This window comes from Elgaria multicarinata, chromosome 3 (genome assembly GCF_023053635.1).
Source record: "Elgaria multicarinata webbii isolate HBS135686 ecotype San Diego chromosome 3, rElgMul1.1.pri, whole genome shotgun sequence".
Classification (NCBI taxonomy): domain Eukaryota; kingdom Metazoa; phylum Chordata; class Lepidosauria; order Squamata; family Anguidae; genus Elgaria; species Elgaria multicarinata.
The window spans coordinates 45,000,980-45,023,278 of NC_086173.1; the positions used below are offsets into that span (position 1 = coordinate 45,000,980).

The window sequence follows — 22,299 nt, forward strand, 5'->3', positions numbered from 1 at the left end:
TCCAGTAGAACCATTCAACATATTCCCTTCCATTCCAGAATAATTATTCCAGAGACCAGCCTCTCCCAAAATACATGTTAACCCCCATAAGCTATCCCTAACAATTGCGAGCACAAAAGCAAGAGAATTGGACATCTAGAGAGTCACTAACTTCCTCTAGTTCAAGGGGGACGGGGGCGGGTGGCCTTCCTGATGTTTTTGCCTACACCTCCCATCAGTCCTAGCCAACATAGCCAGGGGTGAGGGGAGTCATTGACCAAAACATCTGGAAGGCCACAAGTTGGCCACCCCTGCTCTAGTTTACCTTACTATGATCTCCAGTGGTTTTCAGTGTGTTAAGAAATGACCTCTGTTGGAAAGTGAAGAGCTGAAGGAGCAAAGAGGCAAATTTAAAAGGCAAACGTGGTAAGATGGAGATCCAACCTTTGATGGCCCCAAATGAAAATATCCCTATTTACCAGACTTTCTTTCCCTACTCTCCTCTCAACCTCAGGCTGTGGAAAGACCTATACTATGCTTGGCACTGACAACGAACCTGGCATTTATGTGCGGACACTTAATGACCTCTTCCGCGCTATTGAGGAGACCAGCAATGACATGGAGTATGATGTGTCCATGTCCTACTTGGAGGTGGGTCCCTACTTGGGATCAGGGGAGGTGTGTGTGTGAGAGCGGGGGCTTTCTACACCTTTGATTTTTCCCCCCAAGATCATCCCTAGACGATCCCTGTGTGTCCAAATGACGCACAGGGGATCCTGGGAGCAAGCAGGGATGATCCCTTCGTTTCCCCGGGATTCCTGGGACCACTTTTTTCCTGGTTTTTCCTGCAATCCTGGGACAATCCCAAGGTCCCGGCTTCTTTCCTCCTCCCCACAAGTAGCAGGGGTCAGCAGAGGGAAGGAGTCAGGCCAGGGGGAGTCCAGGGACATTGAGGGGGAAGCGGGGTCGGGACTTCTTCTTTTTTAGTTTTTTTACTTACTTTCTGCTGAAGCGTAAGTGCGCTCTGGCTCCTGGTTTTTTTTGTTTTTAAAAAATGGTGGTCGCGATGGATGCAACATCCCTCTTCACTTCTGGGATGTCGCACAGCTGTCTAGACACAGGGCGATGATGCCAGAAGCCGGAAATCCCACGATCGTCTCCCCTGTGTCCCTCTACACCCTTAGGTGTAGAAAGGACCAGAGAGACAACACTCATTGAGACAGTGTTTGGTTTCCAATCTCCTGCACACCGATACACACAACCATTTTTGAGGGGCTGCCACAGTCAGAGCTGTGTCCTACATAATTTTTATTACTTACGTTCTTAAGGTGCAAGCAGGAAAGCAACTGCAGAAGAGGCTGATGTCCATGTCTGTAATGCATGAACAGAAAAAATAGGTCTGCTATGCACAAGGGTCTGACATCTCCGAACCTGGGCTACCAAGCGCAGCTCCAATTCATACCCCTTTGCATATTACAATGATGTGCATCTCCTGCTCCTTTTGCCTTTAATGCTGGAGTAAGAAAAAAGATTGCCTGGGCAGTAGCCTTCACAACCAAAATGCATCCCTGTCCTGCAGTTGTCCAGCTATACCTGCCTCCCCTCCCCATACCCCATAAGCTGACTCTCCCCTGACACCCCACCCTCCATCCTTTCTGGCTTTATGGCTGCTGTATGCACCATACTGTGCACAGATAATCACCTTGGTTACGCCACAGGACTCAGGCTAGTATAATATTGACACATGTTAGCAGCTTGCAACAAGCAGCCACCCAGCAACAAAACAGAGAGGGCAGGAGTACGTGAATGGCAGAGCCCCACTGGGCCTGAGGATGCCAAAGGAATGACGGTCCCTTTCCACTTCTTCTCCAGTGGAGGGGGGGGGTCTCCCCATTCCCTCACCTAAGAACAAAAGACGTGCCCTGCTGGAGCAGACCAAGGGTCCATCTAGTCCAGCAGTCTGTTCACAGAGTGGCCAACCAGCCATCGGCCAGGGATGAACAAGCAGGACATGGTGCAACAGCGCCCTCCCACCCATGTTCCCCAGCAACTGGTGCATACAGGCTTACTGCCTCGAATACTGGAGACAGCATACAACCATCAGGTCTAGTAGCCATTGATAGCCTTCTCCTCCAGGAATTTATCCAACCCCCTGTTAAAGCCATCCAGATTGGTGGCCATCACTGCCCAGCTTTACTTCCAATCCTCCCTCTAGGCTGAAACCCTGCTCTCCGCTTCCTTTCTTCTTCCCCCAAATCTCTCCAGAGTTATTCAGAAATTAGCCCAGGGATGCTGCAGTTATCAGACAACCGAGAAGTTGCACTGCCCCTGGGTATGTGTCCGCCATGCCACTGAATTCAGCCCAGGGAAGCTCCTGGTGTGTCAACCCAAAGCCAACTTTTCAAGCATGTGCAGTGGGACCCCGAAAGCTGACCCAAGCTGAACGCAGTCCATGGCCAAGGCATCCACACCACTGCCTCTTTGCAGGCATGTGAAGCTAGAAGTCGGGCACCGTTGCTGCCACAGGCTGAACAATAATGTCACTGAGACCCCTGTGTCCCTTCCAAGCGCAGTGTCCTTGCACTTTACAAAGGAAACTGGATGGGGGAAAGGGACAGTCCCATTGCAGTCCTTACTGATGTTGAATTGATGAGATTGCAACTCTCTTTGCCAATGCCAGGAATCTAAGGCTTTCACCATGACAGGAAGGGAAGGGAGGACTCCAAAAGGAGTCATGGCCTGCAGTGGTTTTCAGGTTGGTTGGTTTGTTAGTACCAGACGTTCAGGCGGCGTATCACTCTAATCGTTTTCTTATCTCTATGGCCCAGTAAGCAAACAGCAACTATGATCGCAGGGCCCCAGTTGGGGAGGGGGTGAAGGGAGCTGAGTTTGAAACAGTGTGCTGGGGTAGCTCTGTGTTCTGGGCACTGACATTCGTGTGCCATTTCCTGTTACTTGCCAGTGCCACAAGAAGAACAAGTGTGGGACATTTTATCCCCCTACGAGCGGCATGGGGAATAATGTTATAAATAGTCCCTTCACTGCCAATGTATTGTTCCATAGTAAAAAAAAAATGGGAAGGGGGGAAGCTGCCAGGTGTTCTGGGCAGAACAAGGAAGTACTAAGTCAGCACACATCCATCATAGTTTAGGGCAGCTTTTCGAGTGTGTTGGACTGCAAGTAGGGTGACCCTATGGAAAGGAGGACAGGGCTCCTGTATCTTTAACAGTTGCATTGAAAAGGAATTTCAGCACCTGTACACATGCAGCACCTGGTGAAATTCCTTCTTCATCACCACAGTTAAAGCTGCAGGAGCCCTGCCCTCTTTTGTATCTGGTCACACTAGGCAGGGCTCCTGCAGCTTTAACTGTGGTGATGAAGAAGGAATTTCACCAGGTGCTGCATGTGTACAAATGACACCTGCTGAAATTCCCTTTTCTATACAACTGTTAAAGATACAGGAGCCCCGTCCTCCTTTGCATATGGCCACCCTAATTGTAACCCCCATGCTGGCTTCAAATGATGGGAGTTGTAGACCAGCAGATCTGTTTCTAATTCAGGTTGGCTGCCAAGGATCTCCTTAAGGAGCTCTCCAGAACTGTAAATTGACTTGGATGCTGAGAATTTTGTGAGGCCCCATTTGTAGGTTACCCCTGTGGTGTGGGCTGCTGTGTGAAGCAGGGCCCACTTCCCATCTCTCTCTAGCTGAGCTTCAACCAAGGCAGTGTTTGCCTTGTTCTAGTCTTCCTGACCAAGACCCTGATTTGCCAATGCCCAAGAACTGAATACCCGTCCCTTTCCAGACCCTGCTAAAAGATAGCTAATGCTGCCTGCCACAAAGCCTCAGCCCTCGTCATGGGCATCTGGTCTCTTTCTTCTGACTAGATTTATAATGAGATGATCCGGGACCTGCTCAACCCCTCCCTGGGCTACCTGGACCTACGTGAAGATTCCAAAGGGGTCATCCAAGTGGCTGGCATCACTGAAGTGTCCACCATCAACGCTAAGGAGGTGAATGGGAATAAACCAATTTACTGTTTAGTGTTGAAGACCAGGGCCAGATCTACTCCAAGCAGGATATAGCACAACGAAAGCAGTATGAAAGCGGTATATAAAAGGCAGGAGCCACACTACTGCTTTATAGCATTATTGAAGTATACTGACAACTGTTGGGGCCCATTGACACATGCCATATACTGCTTTCATATTGCTTTCATAGTGCTATGTGTAGCCTGCTTGGTGTGGCTCCTGCCTTTTATATACCACTTTCATACTGCTTTCATAGTGCTGTATCCTGCTTGGTGTAGATCTGGCCCAGAGGGTGATAAATTTCACTGCTGCCAAATGCAGCTCTGCAGGGCAGTCACCCCAGTTACTCAGTTTTATTGCACAAGAGCCTGAGATAGCCAAGTCCCTTTTAGTGTGGCTAGCTGGGAACTGTTCCAAGTAAAGACCCAGATCCAGGCCATTTGATTGAAAGAGTGGCAACCTTGGTCAGGTTTATAACAACCCATCTAACTCAAGCACTTGACTCCCACAGTGGCCGGGGCAACATAATTGGCTTTTGTCGTTAAGGACGCTACCAGCCCAGCATCCCCACATAATGTCCTGGTTAATGGCCCACAAATAATGGGATCCTCTTTTTTTACTTTTACATTGCTGTGTTTTGTTGCTAGAGATTTAAGCAGATTTCAGTCAACCCAATTTGTTTGTTCCGCTGCTTATTGAGAGGGTGAGACAGGCATTAAACGGGGAATAAGTCTGAGTTTATAGAGGTGGTTCTTGTTTGCATTTGAGATTTAGTTGTTGGGGGTAGAAGAGGAAAACATTGCCTGAGATGGAATAAGAAATTCAATCATCTTCCCTAGATATTGGTTAAGAGGAGAAAAACCACCTCTTGGCAGCTATTAGTGCTGGAGTTTTGAGGAACGAACAACCAAATCCTATGCATGTTTACTCAGAAGTAATTCCCAATATGTTCAATGGGACTTATTCCCAGATAAGTGTACATAGACCTGCAACTTTAGACGATCTGGGGTGTGAAATGGCTAGGGTAGAGTCTCTTACCTGGTTTCTCCCCAGTTGAGAAAGGTGACTATTAAGTATTTTACCTCTCTGGTTTTCCCTTAATAGCACTGTGTGATGTTGCCAACAAGCAACACCTTTTGACTTCTTCAGCTTCCCAGGATGTGACTCCTTTTCTTCTGCCCTGGGTCCCCTGCATTCTGGGGGTCTCTCCACCTAGCTTACAGTTTCTCATCATCCTGCAGATGAAGATGACTTTGGTTTGCAAAGTCATTGGTGTGGAAGGACTCTGCGCCGAATGCAGCCAGGTTAACACAAAAAAGTGGCCTCACGTGAACAAACCTGTAATCTGCTTAACCCTCTGCCTTTTTCTCACTGAGAGAGGTGTGAGAACAGGGAGGGAGGAGGAATATGGAGACTTCTTTCTATTCCGAAACTGCCTCTTCAGGCAAATATTACTAGCAAAGCACAGTCGGCTCTACCTGTTCACAGGACCCCGCTGATGCCTCCAGGAGAGGAGGAGGATTTCCTCTCTCTAGAAAGCAGAGAAGAGGGGAAATTCTGGGATATTGCCTATGACTTCACTGAAAATAATCTTCCTTGAGGTGAAAAAGTGAGGAATATACTCCTTTTGAGTCCGAAACGGGAACAATAAAGAAGTAAGGCACACATCCCCAAATAATGCTTACAGATATATTGGCTTTTGCTCATGTGAACAGGGCTCAGGGGGTTTGCAGGTCAGACTAGCTTATCTAGACAAGGCTTTTATTGTGCGCTCATCATTCCTCACTCATGGTTGTTAATTGGCATTTTAGACAATGTTGTCACCATCCAGTTTCACTTCTGGTTTTTAAAAGCAATTTTGTGGTAGGGCAGGAGGGGGGGTGTGGAATGGGGGAAATTGAGTATTATTTGTGAAAGTGAAACAAGTCCTCCTCAGTATTGTTGTATTATTCCGCTATACCACAGCGCCACCTAGAGATTATGTGGCTGAAAATATGGAAAGGAAAATAATCCATGTAGAGCTCTAATCTTAATTCTGCAATGGAATTAGAAGTAGAAACAGTGGATTAAACAGCCTCGTGGCGCTAAACTTTCTCCTTTCATCTTTTCATTGTCAATTGCACAGAAATGCCATTTTTTCTGCACCACATGGTAGTGGATGCTCTGTGCCTTCAGCTGCTTCTCTTCCACGCAGATAATGCAGCTGCTGATGAAGGGCAATAAGCAGCGGACGCAGGAGCCCACCGCCGCCAACCGGACGTCCTCACGCTCCCATGCTGTGCTGCAGGTCACCGTGCGCCAGAAGAGCCGTGTCAAGAATATCATGCAGGAAGTGCGCTTGGGTCGCCTCTTCATGATTGATTTAGCTGGCTCGGAGCGGGCCTCTCAGGTAAGAGGAGAAAGGACGTGGTCTTCTTCGCAACCATCCATCCACCCACCCACATGCCCAGCCAGAACTGTAAGTCAGAATACCCTCAAGGAAAGGATAGGAAGAAGTGCAAACGCTCGAGATCAAATTGTTGGTGCCAACACCTCAGTACTGAAACACTGGCCCTCCACTGGGGTAGACCTGGGAGCTAGCTGACTTTCACATCTGTGACCACGATTGCACAGTTACTAGCCTGGTTCAGACAACACGCTAAACCACACTGCTTAACCACAAAATGGTTAATGGGATGCATTAAAGTCAATTTTATTCACTCAGTATTTTAACACTTAATTTTCACTTAAATTTAAATTTTACTGTTTTAACTCTGTATTTTAATCTTATATCAATTTTGCTGCATGGTTTTATCCTGGTTGTGCTTTTATACTGTATTTTGTATTTGTGTTTTTAACCTGTTGGTTGTTTTATTATGGTTTTAATTTTTGTGAACCGCCCAGAGAGCTTCGGCTATTGGGCGGTATAAAAATGTAATAAATAAATAAATAAATAAATAAATGCATTCCGTTAACCATTTTGTGGTTAAGCAGCATGGTTTAGTGTGTTGTCTGAATGGGACCACTGTGGTTTAACATCCATAATTGCAAATAATAATAATAATAATAATAATAATAATAATAATAATATAATACAGTATAATAATGCTTATTAATAGTATAGCAATTAATTAATAATGAATAGCGTAACAATTATATAGCAATGAATAGTATAATAATTAATAACAAACTGTGTAACAATTTATAATTAATAAATAATTAATATAATAAATAATAATGATTAAAAAATTGCTATCAGTACAGTGCCATCTATGTTCACAGTGCTCTATAAAAATGAGGGGATAAGTCCCTGTGGGCTTACAATCTGAAAACAGACATAAGGGCAAGAGCAAAGGAAAGGGAAGCAGGGGAAAATGGGGGACAAATATAAGTTTATTACCATTACATTTTGGCTTAGTTACATGAGGCTATTGGGGCTCCTCTCCAGGGGGTTGTTCAAAGGTTATTTATTTCCTGAATATTATTTCCTGTTCTGTTGTCTCTGAGAGAGGAGTTGAAGTGAGAACAGGACTGGCGATGCTGCTTTAATGAGTGATAAGATGGTTTAAGGCTGGGACTTGGGTTCAATACCCTGCTGAGCCAACAAGCCCATTGGAGTAGCCTTTGACCAATCACTCTTGCTTAGCCTAGCCTACCTCACAGGGTTGCCGTGAAGACAAAATGAGATCTCTCATGTCTACCACCTGAGATCCCAGGAAGAAGGGCAGGATACAAATAGGATAAAAAGTAATAATAAAGTATCCAGTTCTTCTCAACTCTTTGTTCACACAAATATTATCAGAGTAGGCGCCACTCCACACCTTCCCAAGGTGAGATAGTGGAAAGAACATTAATGTCCGTTCTAGAAAAGAGCCCCCATTAGTTAGGAATGACTAGAGTGACAGCCAGTCTCACGTCTGGACCCTATTTGAAAGGCAGCATTTAGATGACGAGCCCATCATGAAGACAGGAGGAGCCCCTTGCTCCCGCATACAAACACTCCAGCCCCACCAGCCCCATTGCCATGGACTTTGTCCTGTTTACCAGGCATTAGAGTCCATCTAAATCAGCCTCCCTCAACCTGGGGCGCTCCAGATGTGTTGGACTACAACTCCCAGAATGCCCCAGCCAGCTGGCTGGGGCATTCTGGGAGTTGTAGTCCAACACATCTGGAGCGCCCCAGGTTGAGGGAGGCTGATCTAAATGATCAGTTTGAAATAGGAAGTGCCAATGAAACTGAGACCTTTTTGGAACTTGCTAGAATATCTTCACGCAACTTCAGTTGAACATGACCTTTTTTGTGGAAAGGAGTGTATGTGAACAGTACAAAAGTAAGAATGACCTCTCCAGAAGTACCAAAAGCTCAAAGTTATTTCAGTCCAAATAGTGGAGCAAAAACATAAACACTCTGCGACTTTGTTCAGGCGACACACCAAACCACAGTGGTTAAGCATTTTGAGTCAAACATTATGGCTTAGCATGCCATGTGAACCATTCCTAACCATGGTGTCTATGTAAACACTGTTTAAACACACTCACTAACCATTTGCTGCAAAAGGGTTAATGGCCTAACCATGGCTTAGTGTGTTGTCTGAACAGGCCATTGTCTCTGCCTTCTTTCACAATTGTTCTCTACCCTCTCAAATTCCCCCTTCTTTCTTTGTCCAACACAACCCTAACATTCCACTATTTCTACCTGAATTTAATCTCGGCTACCATTCCCCAGGCTTCATTCAGCACAAGTTTCTTTTCTGCCATCCTTTGCTTCTCTGAATGGTCCCTTGAAGGCAACTGAAACACTGGGAATGCTGAAAGACATAGATTCCAACCCACGCTCCAAATTATAGCCAAGAAAAATGGCGGTGCTTGCCCCATGCCTGGTCTCTGCCGGAACAATGCCTTGATTCTCATGTCCATCCTACTTTCCTTCTCCCACAGACACAGAACCGTGGGAAGCGCATGAAGGAAGGAGCTCACATCAACCGCTCCCTGCTGGCTCTTGGCAACTGCATTAATGCTCTCAGTGACAGGGCAGGTGTCAAATATGTCAATTACCGGGACAGCAAGCTGACTCGCCTTCTAAAGGTAGGCATGCCTGTGGATGGGACTGGAAGGAACGGGGGGCAATCGTATGCCACAGGTGAAGATGAGCATAGCCTGAGTGAGCCTGTACATTCCATCACATGTTCCCAAGGCAAACCAGACTAGAGTGACTCGCTGGGAAGGATTCACACAGTGCATAAACTATGGAATTTTATTACCACAAGATGTAGTGAAGGCCACCAATTTGGATGTCTTTAAAAGAGGTTAGACAAATTCTAGTCCTGATGCCTCTATGCTACCTCTATGCTACTAGTCCTGATGCTTCTATGTATCAGAACTAGTAGCATAGAGGCAGTATGCCTATGTACACCAGTTGCTGGGGAATATGGGTGGAAGGGAGCTCTTGCACTCATATCCTGCTTGTGGGTTTCCTGTGGGAGCTGGTTGGAGTGCCGGAAAGGATGGACCCTTGGTCTGATCCAGCAGAGCTCTTTTTATGTTCTTAAGATTTTGTGCCAACGTGCATTAGATGTAGGACTCCTACAGGTGGAACTAAACATTGCAATAAATAAAAATGGCAGCCCACTTCCCTTCCTGCCCTCCCCTGCCCTGCCCATAAAACCTCCACCTTGTCTTGATGCAGAGAAGGGATATGGAAACACTCATCATTGGCTGCTGCTGGCAAGGCAACATCAGGGCAGCAGCAGGATGAAGAGAACCAGCAAGTTCCTTTTCCTTTTTTCTTTTTGTTTAAACATTTTACAGTGGTTGTGAGAGCAAAGCTCCATGGCACACCCAAGAGCATCTGTAAAAAAAAAAAAAAAAATTGGGGGAAAAGATACAAAAAGGACCTTTTTGTTCCCTTCCTCCCCACTCTCTCCCCTACTGATCTCTTCTCTCCCCCCCTCCCTTATCAGCAGGTGGCGCCGGCGGCAGCAGGCCACTAAACAACCCCCAGACCAGCAGCAATGATGGCAGGGCAAGCCATGGCATGCAGCAAAGCACTGCACCAGCCAATCAAAGCTGAGCTGCGCCCCATTTTAAATCCATGACTTTCCCCACGTTTCAGAGTGGTAGCGAGCTGAACTGATCACACGCTGCTTCGGAGACGCTGCATGGTTTGCCCCCATGCCAATAAGGACACCGGAGGGGTGAAGGGACAGGCATCTCACCACTCCACTATCCTCATTGGCCATGCATCCCCAAAGGCAGTGAGCTGATTTGTTCAGCTTGCTGCCACTCTCAGTCTTGGAGAAATACTTTGATTTTATAATGGCGTGCGGCTTGTGCAGCATCAACTGGTCAATGCAGCGCTTTTCTTTACTGTATGCCATGGTTTGCCCCCATGCCATGGCTGCCTGTCTGTGAGATTGTTGGTAGCCCCGGAGGAATGCCCCTAGGAGTGCCACGAGGGCGGGAGAGGCAGAGAAATGCCACACAGAGCTGCTTTTTCAGGGTGGCAGCCCCATGTTTTCTACAACATTTAGTTCTGCCCCTGGTGTTTGTGTATTAGGAATCAGATTGCCCTAAATGAAGACTGGGTGGGATTACAGGGCAACAGGGCTTGTTCTTGTCAGATCTTGCCTGAGTGTGGCTTTGCCACATGGCAAGTAGGGTCAGGTTGAAGTCCCAGGACCTTGGATAGCTCCCTCCAGACAATGTGGACACCTACAAGGCTGGAACACAACTTTGATCATTTGTGGCCCAGACTGCCCTTACCAGGCTCTACCAGGCCCTTCCAGAAGAAACTTAAAGGGGCAGTCCTTTAGGCCAGAGCCTAGCACTCTGTCGCCTGCCAGTCAACTCCCACCTTGTGTGTTGCCTGCACTAATGAGCTGGGGCTGGGCTTGTTTCTCAAGGAAATCTGAATCCAGGGATGCTATCCAGGGGTCCAAGTTTGTCCAGCTTTGTCTCGCTCAGGCTTGGTGTCAGGGCCTGGGTTTGGGTTTGGCACCTCCACGGTCTTTGTGGCTCAGCCAATTCTTCCTCCTCTGTGCCAGAGTCCTGGCTGCTGCTGCTGATCAGGTTCAGGAACTCTATATTAAGCCCTATAGCCTTGCTTTCTAATCCCAGGACTCATTAGGGGGGAACAGCCGGACAGTGATGATTGCTCACATCAGCCCTGCCAGCAGTGCCTTCGAGGAGTCGCGCAGCACCCTGACCTACGCTGAGCGTGCCAAGAGCATCCGCACAACGGTAGGACCCTGCAGCCCCTCCACCTGGCTCTACCCATTGCCCTGCTTGTCTAGGATGGTGACTTCTGCCTTTGCATTAGGCAGGCTTCCTAGTTGCTTCATGTGAGTTAAGCTGATCCTCAAGTCCCAATTACCCATTCCAAATATTCATGTTCGGCACTCAAATGCTTGGACCCGGCCTTGTATTGAGAAAATGGCCTGGTAACCACAGGTCACGAGGCTTTCCATGCCGGCACACGAGTGGACTGGCAGAGGAGGGAGGGATCCCTCCACACACACACACACTCCTCTGCCAATCTGCTTGGTTTCCATCCTGGCCACAGAGGAAGGGAAGCTCGTCCCTCAGCTCTGGGCCTTCTCCACCAGCCCACTTGGTGGAAGGCAGGAAAAGTGGAGTTGTCTGCTAGGAGCCTTAGTGTCATGCATTTCCATGCCAGTTGCATAGCAAGCTTCCCAGAAGAATCTGGCTGCCCACTGTTGGAAACAGATTGCTGGACAAGAAGGACATTTGGTTCTTCTTCTTACACCACAACTCCCATGTCCCACCTTTTTGATCTAGCAGCGTCATGACTGTTCCCCGCCCACAAAACTTTTTCGAAACTTCTGTCAAATCCACGATCACTCCAACTTCACATTCATCCCATCCTCAAGCTCTCCACTCCTCCATTTTATTAGCAACCGCTTCCTGAGGACGCGCAGCAGCTCACTGGTGGAGCACATGCTCTGCATGAAGAAAGTCCCAGGTTCAAACCCTGGTATCTCCAGGTAGGGCAGGTAAAATTCCCACTTGAAACCCTGGAGAGCCACTGCCAGTCAGTGTTGACAGTTTGGGGTGAGATGGACCAGTGGTCCGATTCATTATAAGGCGGCTTCTGATGTTCCTACGCTCCATGTGCAATCCACTTTTCCAGCATGCAAAGCTGGTGGGATACCCTTGAGTTCTCCCATGTCTAGGAGTTCAAGGGAGTCCAACTTCAGTTGGTCCAGAATGCGACAGCGAGGATGTCTGTGGACGTTCACTCATGAGATCATATAACACCTGCCCTGCAACATCTACGCTGGTTACTATTTTTTGTCTGAGCATAGTTCAAAACATTGGTGATTGCCTTTACACTCTAAACAGCTTGGATCCAGAATATCTTAAGGACCACCTCCTCCCATACCAGCCTGCTCATGCCCTAAGATCTGGTGACGAGGGCCTTCTCTATGTCCCAAACAGAACAGAGGCTTGATTGATGGGGACAAGAGAAAGTGCCTTCTCAGTGGTCACACCCAAATTATGGAATTCTTTGCCCCATCAGGTTTTCTTGCCACCTTTTCACCAGTTGGTAAAAATGGTTTTATTTTGTCAGAACTTTATTTTCCCAGATAGATGATTTCCTCTCCAATATTTTTGCTTGATATGCTGAACTTGTGTTTTATCATACTGTTATTTATATAGAATGTTGTTGTATTTTATAATTGGTTTTAATTGTTGATAGCTGCCCTGAGTGGTGTGTAAGCACAAGAGAGGTGAGTAATAAATAAAATAACGGAAAGTAATAATGGTTGCTGTCGTCTGCATGTGCTCCCAACGTTCATCTCCATCCCCCTTTCTCTCTCTCTCTCTGCCTCGGTAGGTAAAGCGTAACCTTCTTAACGTCTCCTATCACATCGCCCAGTACACAAGTATCATTGCTGACCTACGTAGTGAGATTCACCGGCTGCAGCGCAAGATTGAGCAACGAGAGCCACGCCCACTGCGACCTGACATCCGTAGTATTCAAGGTAGAAAGAACCCTGAAGGTAGCAGGGGATGTTCTTGCCATGGCATGGACATGAACGTTTAAGGAATTAGACCAATTCATGAAGGATAAGGTGATCAATGGCTACTAATCTTGGTGGCTATATGTGCTGCCTCCTGGATCAGAGGCAGCACCCTGAGGAACAACAGCAGAAGAGGGCCTCTTGCCCTCATTTCCTGCTTGAGATGGGCTTCCTGGAATCATGTGCTGGACTAGATAGGCCTTTGGTCTGATTCAGCAGAGCTCTTCTGATATTCTTATGTTATTTCTCCCATCCGCAATCGGGCAAGTCTGTGAGGCTTCATGTGACACTTGTGCAAAGGAAAGGAAGTGGGTTTATTATTGGGGGGGGGATGGGGAGGGCTTGAGGTTTCTCTGGCTCTCAAACATAAGTGGAAGACTGCAGGTTGTCAAGTTTACACTTCGGGCTAAAAAGGACACTGCTGGCAGATAGGTTAGGTGGTGCCTCAGATGTTTTGGAGAGACTGGATACAGTGGAGATGAGGTGGAGGAAGCTTAGCTACCCTGGAAGTGCCATGGAGAGAATGGAGAAAGAATATGTAGTGCTTTCCTCTCTCTCTCTCTCTCTTTCCCCCTCTTTCACTCTCTCAATATTTCGCATCAATTGAAAGCTTCTTCTCCCCCCACCCCTACCCCCACCCATGGTGCATCTCAGCTGAAGTACAGCTCCACAGAAACCCATTTGAGAGGCAGGAGATGGACCAGCTCCGGCAACAACTGATCAGCACCTTCCGGGAGCAGATGGACGTGCGACGCCACCTCATGGAGCTGGAGAACAATTACATGGAGATCCAGATTGAAAGCTCCCGCCACCTACTTGCCATTGCGGAGTAAGCAGGGAGCCAAGAGCGGGCAGGGCACATTCCGGACTCTGCGGAATGGGCCAGTGCAAATTCTCTCCGTCAGCCCGCACTGGGAGTCTGGGCTGTCATGTGGGCGATGAGCCTGGCTGGGTATCCTTGTTAGCAGGCTACTGCCAACTCTTGGTCCTCATACACTCTCACCATCTTCCTCCCACCCCCACCGCCACCCCCCGTGCTGCAGCTGGGAGCAGGAGAAGGCGCGTCGGGACCAGAAGTGGCGAGAAGAGCAAAGGAAAGAGAGCTACAGCAAAGACGAAAGCGAGAAGGACTCCGACACGGGTGACGACCTATCAGATGTGCCGGAGCCACAGGAAGTGACATCAGCTCGGGAACACATCGCCACCCTCCTTGGGGAGCAGGATAAACTTCATAAGCAGAAGGTGTCAAAAGCCAAAGGGACTGAGGGGTATTGGCTAAAATGAGTTGGGGAGGGAGCCCAGGATTGCAGTCGCAGGGATCATTGCCGCGTCTGTGGGCTGGAGTAGTTTGGAGTCAGCCAGAGTCCTCTAGCACAACTTCTGTTGCTTTTGCTGGGCTCATGACCCCGCACAACTCTTTTCTGTGCCAGGCAGAGCTGGAGAAGCGGTTTTGGGAAGTTCGGCAGCGCGGGCACCGGCTGGAGGAAGCTTTGCCGTGGCGCATCAGTTCAGAAGAGCAACGGGAGGTTTTGAGCCTGCTGTGTAAGGTCCATGAGCTGGAGGTGGAGAACACGGCCATACAATCGGGTGCCCTGCTCAAGGACAACCTCATCCGCCACCAAGAGAGAACGGTGCGCCGCTTTGAGCGCCACCGCAGCCTTTGCCACCGCATCATCCACGAGCAACGGCAGATCATTCATGGTATGTCCACCGCTGCTCCTCAGTGTTGATACACTAGATTTGCTGCACCACTCATTCATAAGCCATAGCCGCCATGCTCCTGAGCCACAGTCCAGGAGGGAGCTGCATCTCCCACCTCTTGCGGTGATGGTCAAAGGTGTGCATTTATGTGTGGCAGACCGATATCAGTGTAGAAATCTCATTTAAAGTATAGCATAGGTCCTCCTGGCCCTCCCCGCTCTTTCTTTCAGTTTGTCACAGACTGCCTTTGCGCATGGCTACAACAAGGTCACTTTGCATCACTATCATCTGTGGCATAATGCAACAGGGTTATGTTGCAAGTTGATGCCCTGACTCAGACTGATGGTGCCAAGGCATGGAGGTCCCCCACACTGAAGGCCTTCAGTGGCATTGCCTAATACATTTCTAGTAGGTATCTCTGTCTTGATGCCCTCAAGGTTGTAAGGGGGCCGCAGTCTCAGTAGCAGACCAAAGGCCAGAGCCAAAACCTGCCCAGAACATTTGCTCCTCCTCCGGTATGTAACCCTTTCCTTTCTGCTTTGTCCTTGCCAGAGTCTCAGCTGTCGGTGCCATCCCACCTGGAAGAACTGTATCAGGCCTACCTGCATGAGCTGGAAGAGGGTGGCTTAGATCGGATTGCCGCCATTGACCGTGCAACTGCTCGGGCTCTCAAGGTACCCAACCTGCCACCATGTCTGAACCCCTTTGGTCCTGATCCGGAGCAAAATTCATTGGGCTACACCAGCTTCATCATATAGACCACACTGTCTGCACATCGTAGAAGCCTAGACGATTATGCATCCCATCATGCAGGAAATGCCTGGCTTGGCCTTACCTTATAATTAATTCATATCCATATTCTTCTTAATTTTTTAATTATATTTTATTCTCTTTTGCTCTTTTTCCACTTTTCCACAATACACAAAAAATAGGGGGAGGGGTTGAGGTGAGTGGGACAAAGTTGGAACACATTAAAAGACATCTGCAAGCTCTCATTGATATTCACACATACCTCTCAGTATATGATGACCCACTATGGGTCTGGAGACTACTGTCTGTGATAAGCTGTATGTTCCGATAGAGAAAGGGCAGAAAGGTCACCTGTCCATTGAAGAATCAATGGCGTGGGCTTGGACTTCCAGTTTCGAAGTACAAGTCTTTTAGCTACCATAAGCGCTCTCATAATTCGCTTTCATTGGACATCTGATAGGTCCCAGGGCACAGGAATATAATTCAAAAGCTCATGAATGGACTGAGGATCAGTAAATTTACTCTATTTTTTTTCCTATGGTAATATTAATATGTAGAAATAGCTCTATCCAAAAAGAAGCCACCAGAGGACATGCCCACATCATCTGGGAGAATCCGTAACATAATGCCAACACTTGGCAGACGGGGATGTGGTTTTTTCTAAAAAGATGATCTGATGCCCAATAAAAGCATCTTATGTTTTTATTTTAATTCCAAGCCAAGAGAAGCAGAATACACAGAGGCAAGGGCAGCTTTCCATTGCCTTTAATGAATGGGATGTTCCAGTTCTGAGTTCCACTCCTCTCTGACAAGCTGCGTATCAAACTTAGTCATGCCTAGTCATTGTTTATATAGCCAAATTGTAGACTTTTTTAATGTGCGGTAAGGAAATTGGGTTTTTTTCTTCTTCTAATATTTGAGGGGTTATATACCGCTTAATACAAAACACCTAAGCATTTTACATAAAGCGAAGCCATGTGGCTACATGGACTTAGACAGACCCTTGTTCCACTGCACCCTCTCTGAGATCCTCACCAAGACTTAGACTGAGCTCCTCCCCCACCAGGCAGGGGACCTTTCCAATTCATCTGCCTTCAGTGGAGTTCATAGCAGAGGCAGCCCTTGCACGCACTGCCGGCCTCACCTCTGTTGGGGTCCTAGATCATGTGACTGCATTTGAATGGAATTTTCAGAAATAAAGTAGAAGCTGAGACCCGGAGGAAACCACGCAGTTTGACCAATTAGACGGCAAAGCTAGCAACGTGTTTCCTAATGCTTTAAACCACCAATGCTGTCGCCACTTACTCACAGTACCCTCTTTAGGCCACCAGCTCTGCATACGGGGCAGAGAACGCCTCGTTGCATTGCTTTTGCCTATAACTGGAGGACGATCAGAGGACGTACACTGTATTCCTTGCAGGACACGTCTGTGCCAAAGCTCCCCCCACTCCCGGTGGAAAGCGTCCTGGACTCTGATCAAGAGAGCGTGAAGACGCTGGGCTCCGAGTCCCAGCAGCTGCCATGGCGGGACTCTCGGAGGGGTACTCTCCCACCCCTGGTTCCAGAGACAGACAGGTAACGTCCCTTTGGTACCTCCTGTGCAGGGGCCTGATGAGAGATGCCGGGGGGGGGGCAGTGTCATTTCAACCTGGCTTGCCCACCACAGCATACGAAGAGTGGTGATCTGGGAAGGCTGGGCAGCAGATCTCTGCACTGAGGCGTTTCAGGAAAAGAGCAAGCCCAGGTTAGGAAAAGCGGAAATGCGCAAAATGCCGCAGAAAGGGAAGCGTACCCAACGCACACGCTTTTCTCCATTCTGCCCTGCCTTACTCTTTGCACCCTAGATTTTCTTTCTCTCCCCAATCACCAGTTTCCCTTAGCCCAGCGGTTCTCAACCTGTGGGTCGCGACCCCTTTGGGGGTCGAACGACCCTTTCACAGGGGTCGCCTAAGACCATCAGGAAACACATATTTCATTTATTTGTAATTAGAAATAAATATTTCACAATATATAATTACATATTGTTTTTGTGATTAATCACTATGCTTTGATTATGTTCAATTTGTAACAATGAAAATACATCCTGCATATCAGATATTTACATTACGATTCATAACAGTAGCAAAATTACAGTTATGAAGTAGCAATGAAAATAATTTTATGGTTGGGGGTCCCCACAACATGAGGAACTGTATTAAAGGGTCGCGGCATTAGGAAGGTTGAGAACCACTGCCTTAGCCTCTCTTACCTCACCCTTCTCAGTCTTGCCTCTCACCAAACATTCTCTCCATTTCATCTTATTCGCTTTCCTTGCCATTGCGTGAAGCCGTCCCAGTTGCTCTTCACAGCACGTTAAGGCCATTTGCTTGAGAATCAATCTACGAGGGGGCAAAGGCCCCCAGCCCGCCGTGAAACCGCTCCACCTCTTGCCAGCCCTGGGCGTCTCCTCCCAGCCTTCCACCCCCAACTTCTTCCTTGAAAGCATCTGTCATGAGGACCTGGCTCCAAGGGGTTGCTTCCTATCCCTGGAAGGTTGCAGGGAACGTGATGAAGCTGAGCATGCTCAGTCATGCTCTGACACCAAATGCTGATATAACGCTGGAAGAGCGCGATATTTTTGTTGAACTTTTTCTTCTGAGCGGGGCAATTCTTCCCCAAGCCTGTTTTTCTGCAAGACTCCGGGGCTTGTGAATTGGATCAAAGGGAAGGGCTGTAGCTCAGTGGTAGAGCAGCTGCTTTGCATGCAGAAGGTCCCAGGTTCGATCCTCGGCATCCCAAGGTAGGGCTGGAAAAAACCCTGCCTTAAACCCTTGGAGAGCCGCTGCCAGACAGTGTCACCAACACTGGGGTAGATGGACTAAAGTTCTGACCCAGCAGAAGGCAACTTCCTGTGTTCTTACGTTCACTGTCTTCAGCCAGGGGAAGCCCTTTATCTGCTAATCAGCAATAGCTGGCACTCAGCTATTACTATACTGATGTGCATGTTTAGCACATGACAGATAGAGTTCGTGACATTTGAACTGCTGTTTGGAAAAGGCTGGAGAGTTTTCTCAAAAGGGTTAAAAACTCCCTTGTCTCCCAAAGCAAGATAGCAAGATGATCAGCATATCTACACCTGCAAGATATGGAGCTGCCTTAAACCACTTATCCATCCAGCCTGGTACCGTCAAGCTGGCAGTGCATCTTTGGCTTATCTCAGGCAGAAGCCTTCCCCAGATGTTATACACAACTGGAAATGAAGGCCTTTTGCTGGTGAAGCATAGGTTCCACAACTGGTCAACAGCAGCATCAACTTGGGTTGTACATGTTGATTATTATTATTATTTTGCCCTGGACACAAGGCAGAATGAGACATTTGGCAGCAGACACAGGTTCCTTCTGGGCAGCTGCCAAGCAACAGGGGGTGAGATTTTTCAGTGAAGAAATGGTGGAGATGGTGGCGGAGAACAGTGGTGGCTGCTCTTCCTTACAGTCTCCATGCCCATTGGTTCCCCCTAAAACACAGCTCTGGAAACCTCAGCCAGGGGGAAATCAGCTGTAGGGGGGAGTTCTGGATTTAAATAACAGTTGGGGAAAGGGTTCCCGTCCACATTCCCCCCACATCTCTCTCTCTCACACACACACACACAAACCTCCCTCTACAGCAGCCCATTGACAACTAATGTCTTCATCAGAAGATCCAATTCAGCACAGATAGGGCAGCCTTCCCTAAATCGCCCCCCCCCCCGGATGTCTTGGACTACAACTCCCATCATCCCTAACATTTCACCATACTGTCTGGGACTGATGCAGTTGATGCAGCCCAAAGCTTCCAGAGGCTGGGGAAGGCTGCTCCATTGTTAACAGGCTATTTTTCTTTCTCTTCTCAGCAGTGAAGCCAGCCAGGTGTTCAAGACTAGTCCTCGGGCCCGGCAGATGAAGAATTCAGCAGTCGCGACGCCACCTCCTATCCGCCTCAATGGCATGATCAGTCAAGAGGTACGAGCAGTAGAGAGGAGGAAGAGGAGGAGGAGGAGGAGGAGGAGGCTGGCTATGCAGAGGCAGCGTGCCTCCAATTCAAGAATGCATGGGCATTCTGCTGAAATAACAGGCAGTGTTACCTAGTGGGTAAGGCTGTGCAAAGACCTGTAACTACATAGCATGGCCACTTTTATAGAAGAGCATGCTCAGCTGAAAGAGGAAGAGCTTCAGTAGCCAGCTGCAAGTGGGGTGGAAATCCACATACATGTTTCCAAAACCTAGCAGGCACAGGCAAGAGGGGGCTCCAGTGTTTTGTGGGAGGTTGTTCCACCCTGACTTGCTCTGCCTCCCTTCTTCTCCACAGTATGCACCCCGAGACAGCCTGGTTAGCTTGGGTAGCCAACGGAATTCTTCCCCTGACAGCAGCGACCACTGTTCTGATGGCATCCTGACACGTGGAGGTAACTGTAACTCAGATATGTACGGGCAGGGTTGGCCCTACTGTTAGGCAGAGGGGAGCTGTTGTCTCAGGCAGCAGATGCTGGGAGGCGGCAGCAAAGAGCTGTGGGTCGCTAGAGGCCTTCAGGTGAGGTGGAGGATGCTTTGGAGGATGCTTTGATCCACTGGCCGTGTCAAAGAAAGATTCACCTGCCAGCCCAGTCAGCTTTTGCACATGGAATGGGAGGGGGCGCCATCTTGTCTTTGGCCTCAGGCAGCAAAGTGTCTTAGGCCGGCCCTGTCTTAAGGGCTAAATATTTCCCCATGTAACCCTCTGTCGGCTCTCAGCCACATTGCAAGCTGGCAGTAGCTGAGGCCAGGGGTAACCACCTCAGCGTGAGAAGCCCTCAGGTTAGACCCAATTGCTCACTCTCCTTTTTGGATGGAGACTGCTGTAGCGGCCCTCCCCTCAATAACAAGAAGCAAAAAGAAAAGGGGGTCCCTCCCGCTCTTTATGCTGTTGAAAAGGCAGCTGCGTTTCTGATGGATCCTGCTATTTCTACGCCAATAATCACCATTGTCAGGCTATTTGTACTCTGCACCAAAAGCTGGGCCAAGCAAGCCTGCATTTGAAAATGTGTTCTGTAAATCAATAAAAAAAATATCTGATTTCTCTCTCTCATTTTGTTCTTTTTTCGTTTTTTTGGCACATGGATCCGCCGTTGTCAGAGCGCAAGGAGATCGTGAGCGGTACCAAAAGCATTGCTGTGAAGGCGGCCCGGCGCCGCTCCCGAGTGCTGGAGTCTGACCGGCTGAACCTGCTGGAGCCCACCAAAGAGCACAGCAGCCTGTCCCTGCACTCCCTGAGCGAGAGCGAGGACCCCCTGTGCCGGGAGACGCCTGCCCTCTGCCAGCCAGCCAGCCCTGGCCTGCAACACGCTGTCAGTGAGGACAACCTGTCCAGCAGCACCAGCGAGACCGTCCCAGGGAGGAATGCCCCCCGGCGCTCCCCTGGGCCCTGGCTTCGGGTCGGCAAAAAGGGAAGCAAGAAGCTTGAGAAGAGGGAAGAGTCGCAAGAGGCCAAGAAAAGGAAGCGAAGGTCACGGTCCTTCGAAGTCACTGGCCACAGGGTAAGTCTTCGGTATCCCAGAACAGTGGAATCGGGGCTCTCTAGCAGGAAGAGGGGGCGGCCTGGCTGCTCATCCCAAGTTGGTTCTAGGGTGGTGCTGACTTCCATGGTGTTCCTTGTGCTATGAAGAGGAGTGGGTGGGATTTCAGGGACAGCCTGCAGGTTCACCATTGTCAGGTGACCAATGCTGAACTTCTGCTGCCCTTTTCAGGATTCTTCCAGACAGCCTTTGAGTGGGCGATGGTCAAGCTTTCATTGTGCCGCCCAGTGCTTCAACACCTCATGAAAGGCACGTGGGTGTTTTTTGTTTTTTTAATTTTCCTGAAGTGGGCTAGGAGGGCTCCCATGAGTTCCTCTCACAGCTCTGAGATTGCAGACTGCAAAAGTGCCCAACCAAACTATCACTTCTTTCTTGTCGGCAGTGCTCATTTTGAACGGCATATTATATTATTAGTATTATGTATATATTTCATTTCTATGCCACGCGATAGCTGAAGTTCTCTGAGCAGTTTACCACAATTCATAGTATAGAGGTTGTAGGAGAAGTGTATGTGGTGGATTAGGTTGCTATCGATTTAGGGCTGCAACACTCAACGAAAAGACTCCTTCCATTAAAAGTGGCACCTTTTCCTCTATGTTCCAAAAAGGAAAGCTGGTCTTGCAGAATATATGAGTGGCACAAGTGCATCTGGTGCCTCTGTATGGTGCAGAGTGCCACTAGGTCCTCTCTTTCCAGTCCTCCATGCGGATGTACCTTCTAAGAAATCATGGCATGGTGAGAGAGATCTCTACCCATGAAGCGCCTTCTTAATCTGTGTGCCCATCCTTTTCCTTCCCCCGTTTCCAGCTCCCATGTCCAAAGAATAACGCTGCCCGCCGGCATCCACTAGAAAGCAGTTCCGAGCACAAGATTGTGGCAGCAGGAGGGACGCACAACACCCGGGGTATTGGGAAAGCTGCAGTACAGATGTCCAGAGTGAGGCTTCTACAAGCTCAACCGTCATCAGGTAGGTGAGCCTAAGCATATTGGGCCTAGGGAGGCTGGAGAAATCCCGAACGGAATCAGATGAATCCAGATTTCTATGAATTTAACCTACAGACTCTGCAGCTGTCTTTCAGTCGAACAGATCCCATGGACTTGCAGGCTGTTTTTTTGGTTTGTTTGTTTACTTTCTGAAATTTTACGCAAATTTAGTCGTAGAAAAATACAATTAAAAAACACACACCACTGGTCAAAAATGTCGTTTCCCCCATAGATAAAGCATGAAAATGCACATTTGGGAGGATTTG

At 48.4% G+C, this 22,299-nt stretch overlaps 1 protein-coding gene across 1 annotated transcript in view; it reads left to right on the plus strand.

Annotated features, from left to right (window-relative positions):
- KIF19 (kinesin family member 19) overlaps positions 1 to 22,299 on the plus strand; it is a 46,290-nt gene that overhangs the window by 21,842 nt on the left and 2,149 nt on the right. Inside the window, exons 5-19 of the mRNA XM_063120081.1 lie at positions 494 to 630; positions 3,865 to 3,990; positions 6,203 to 6,397; positions 8,926 to 9,072; positions 11,104 to 11,226; positions 12,845 to 12,992; positions 13,686 to 13,860; positions 14,075 to 14,273; positions 14,462 to 14,732; positions 15,285 to 15,406; positions 16,903 to 17,057; positions 19,352 to 19,460; positions 19,807 to 19,903; positions 20,610 to 21,010; positions 21,857 to 22,016. Coding sequence (XP_062976151.1) covers positions 494 to 630; positions 3,865 to 3,990; positions 6,203 to 6,397; positions 8,926 to 9,072; positions 11,104 to 11,226; positions 12,845 to 12,992; positions 13,686 to 13,860; positions 14,075 to 14,273; positions 14,462 to 14,732; positions 15,285 to 15,406; positions 16,903 to 17,057; positions 19,352 to 19,460; positions 19,807 to 19,903; positions 20,610 to 21,010; positions 21,857 to 22,016 — 2,565 coding nt within the window. The remainder of the gene's footprint in view (positions 1 to 493; positions 631 to 3,864; positions 3,991 to 6,202; positions 6,398 to 8,925; positions 9,073 to 11,103; positions 11,227 to 12,844; positions 12,993 to 13,685; positions 13,861 to 14,074; positions 14,274 to 14,461; positions 14,733 to 15,284; positions 15,407 to 16,902; positions 17,058 to 19,351; positions 19,461 to 19,806; positions 19,904 to 20,609; positions 21,011 to 21,856; positions 22,017 to 22,299) is intronic.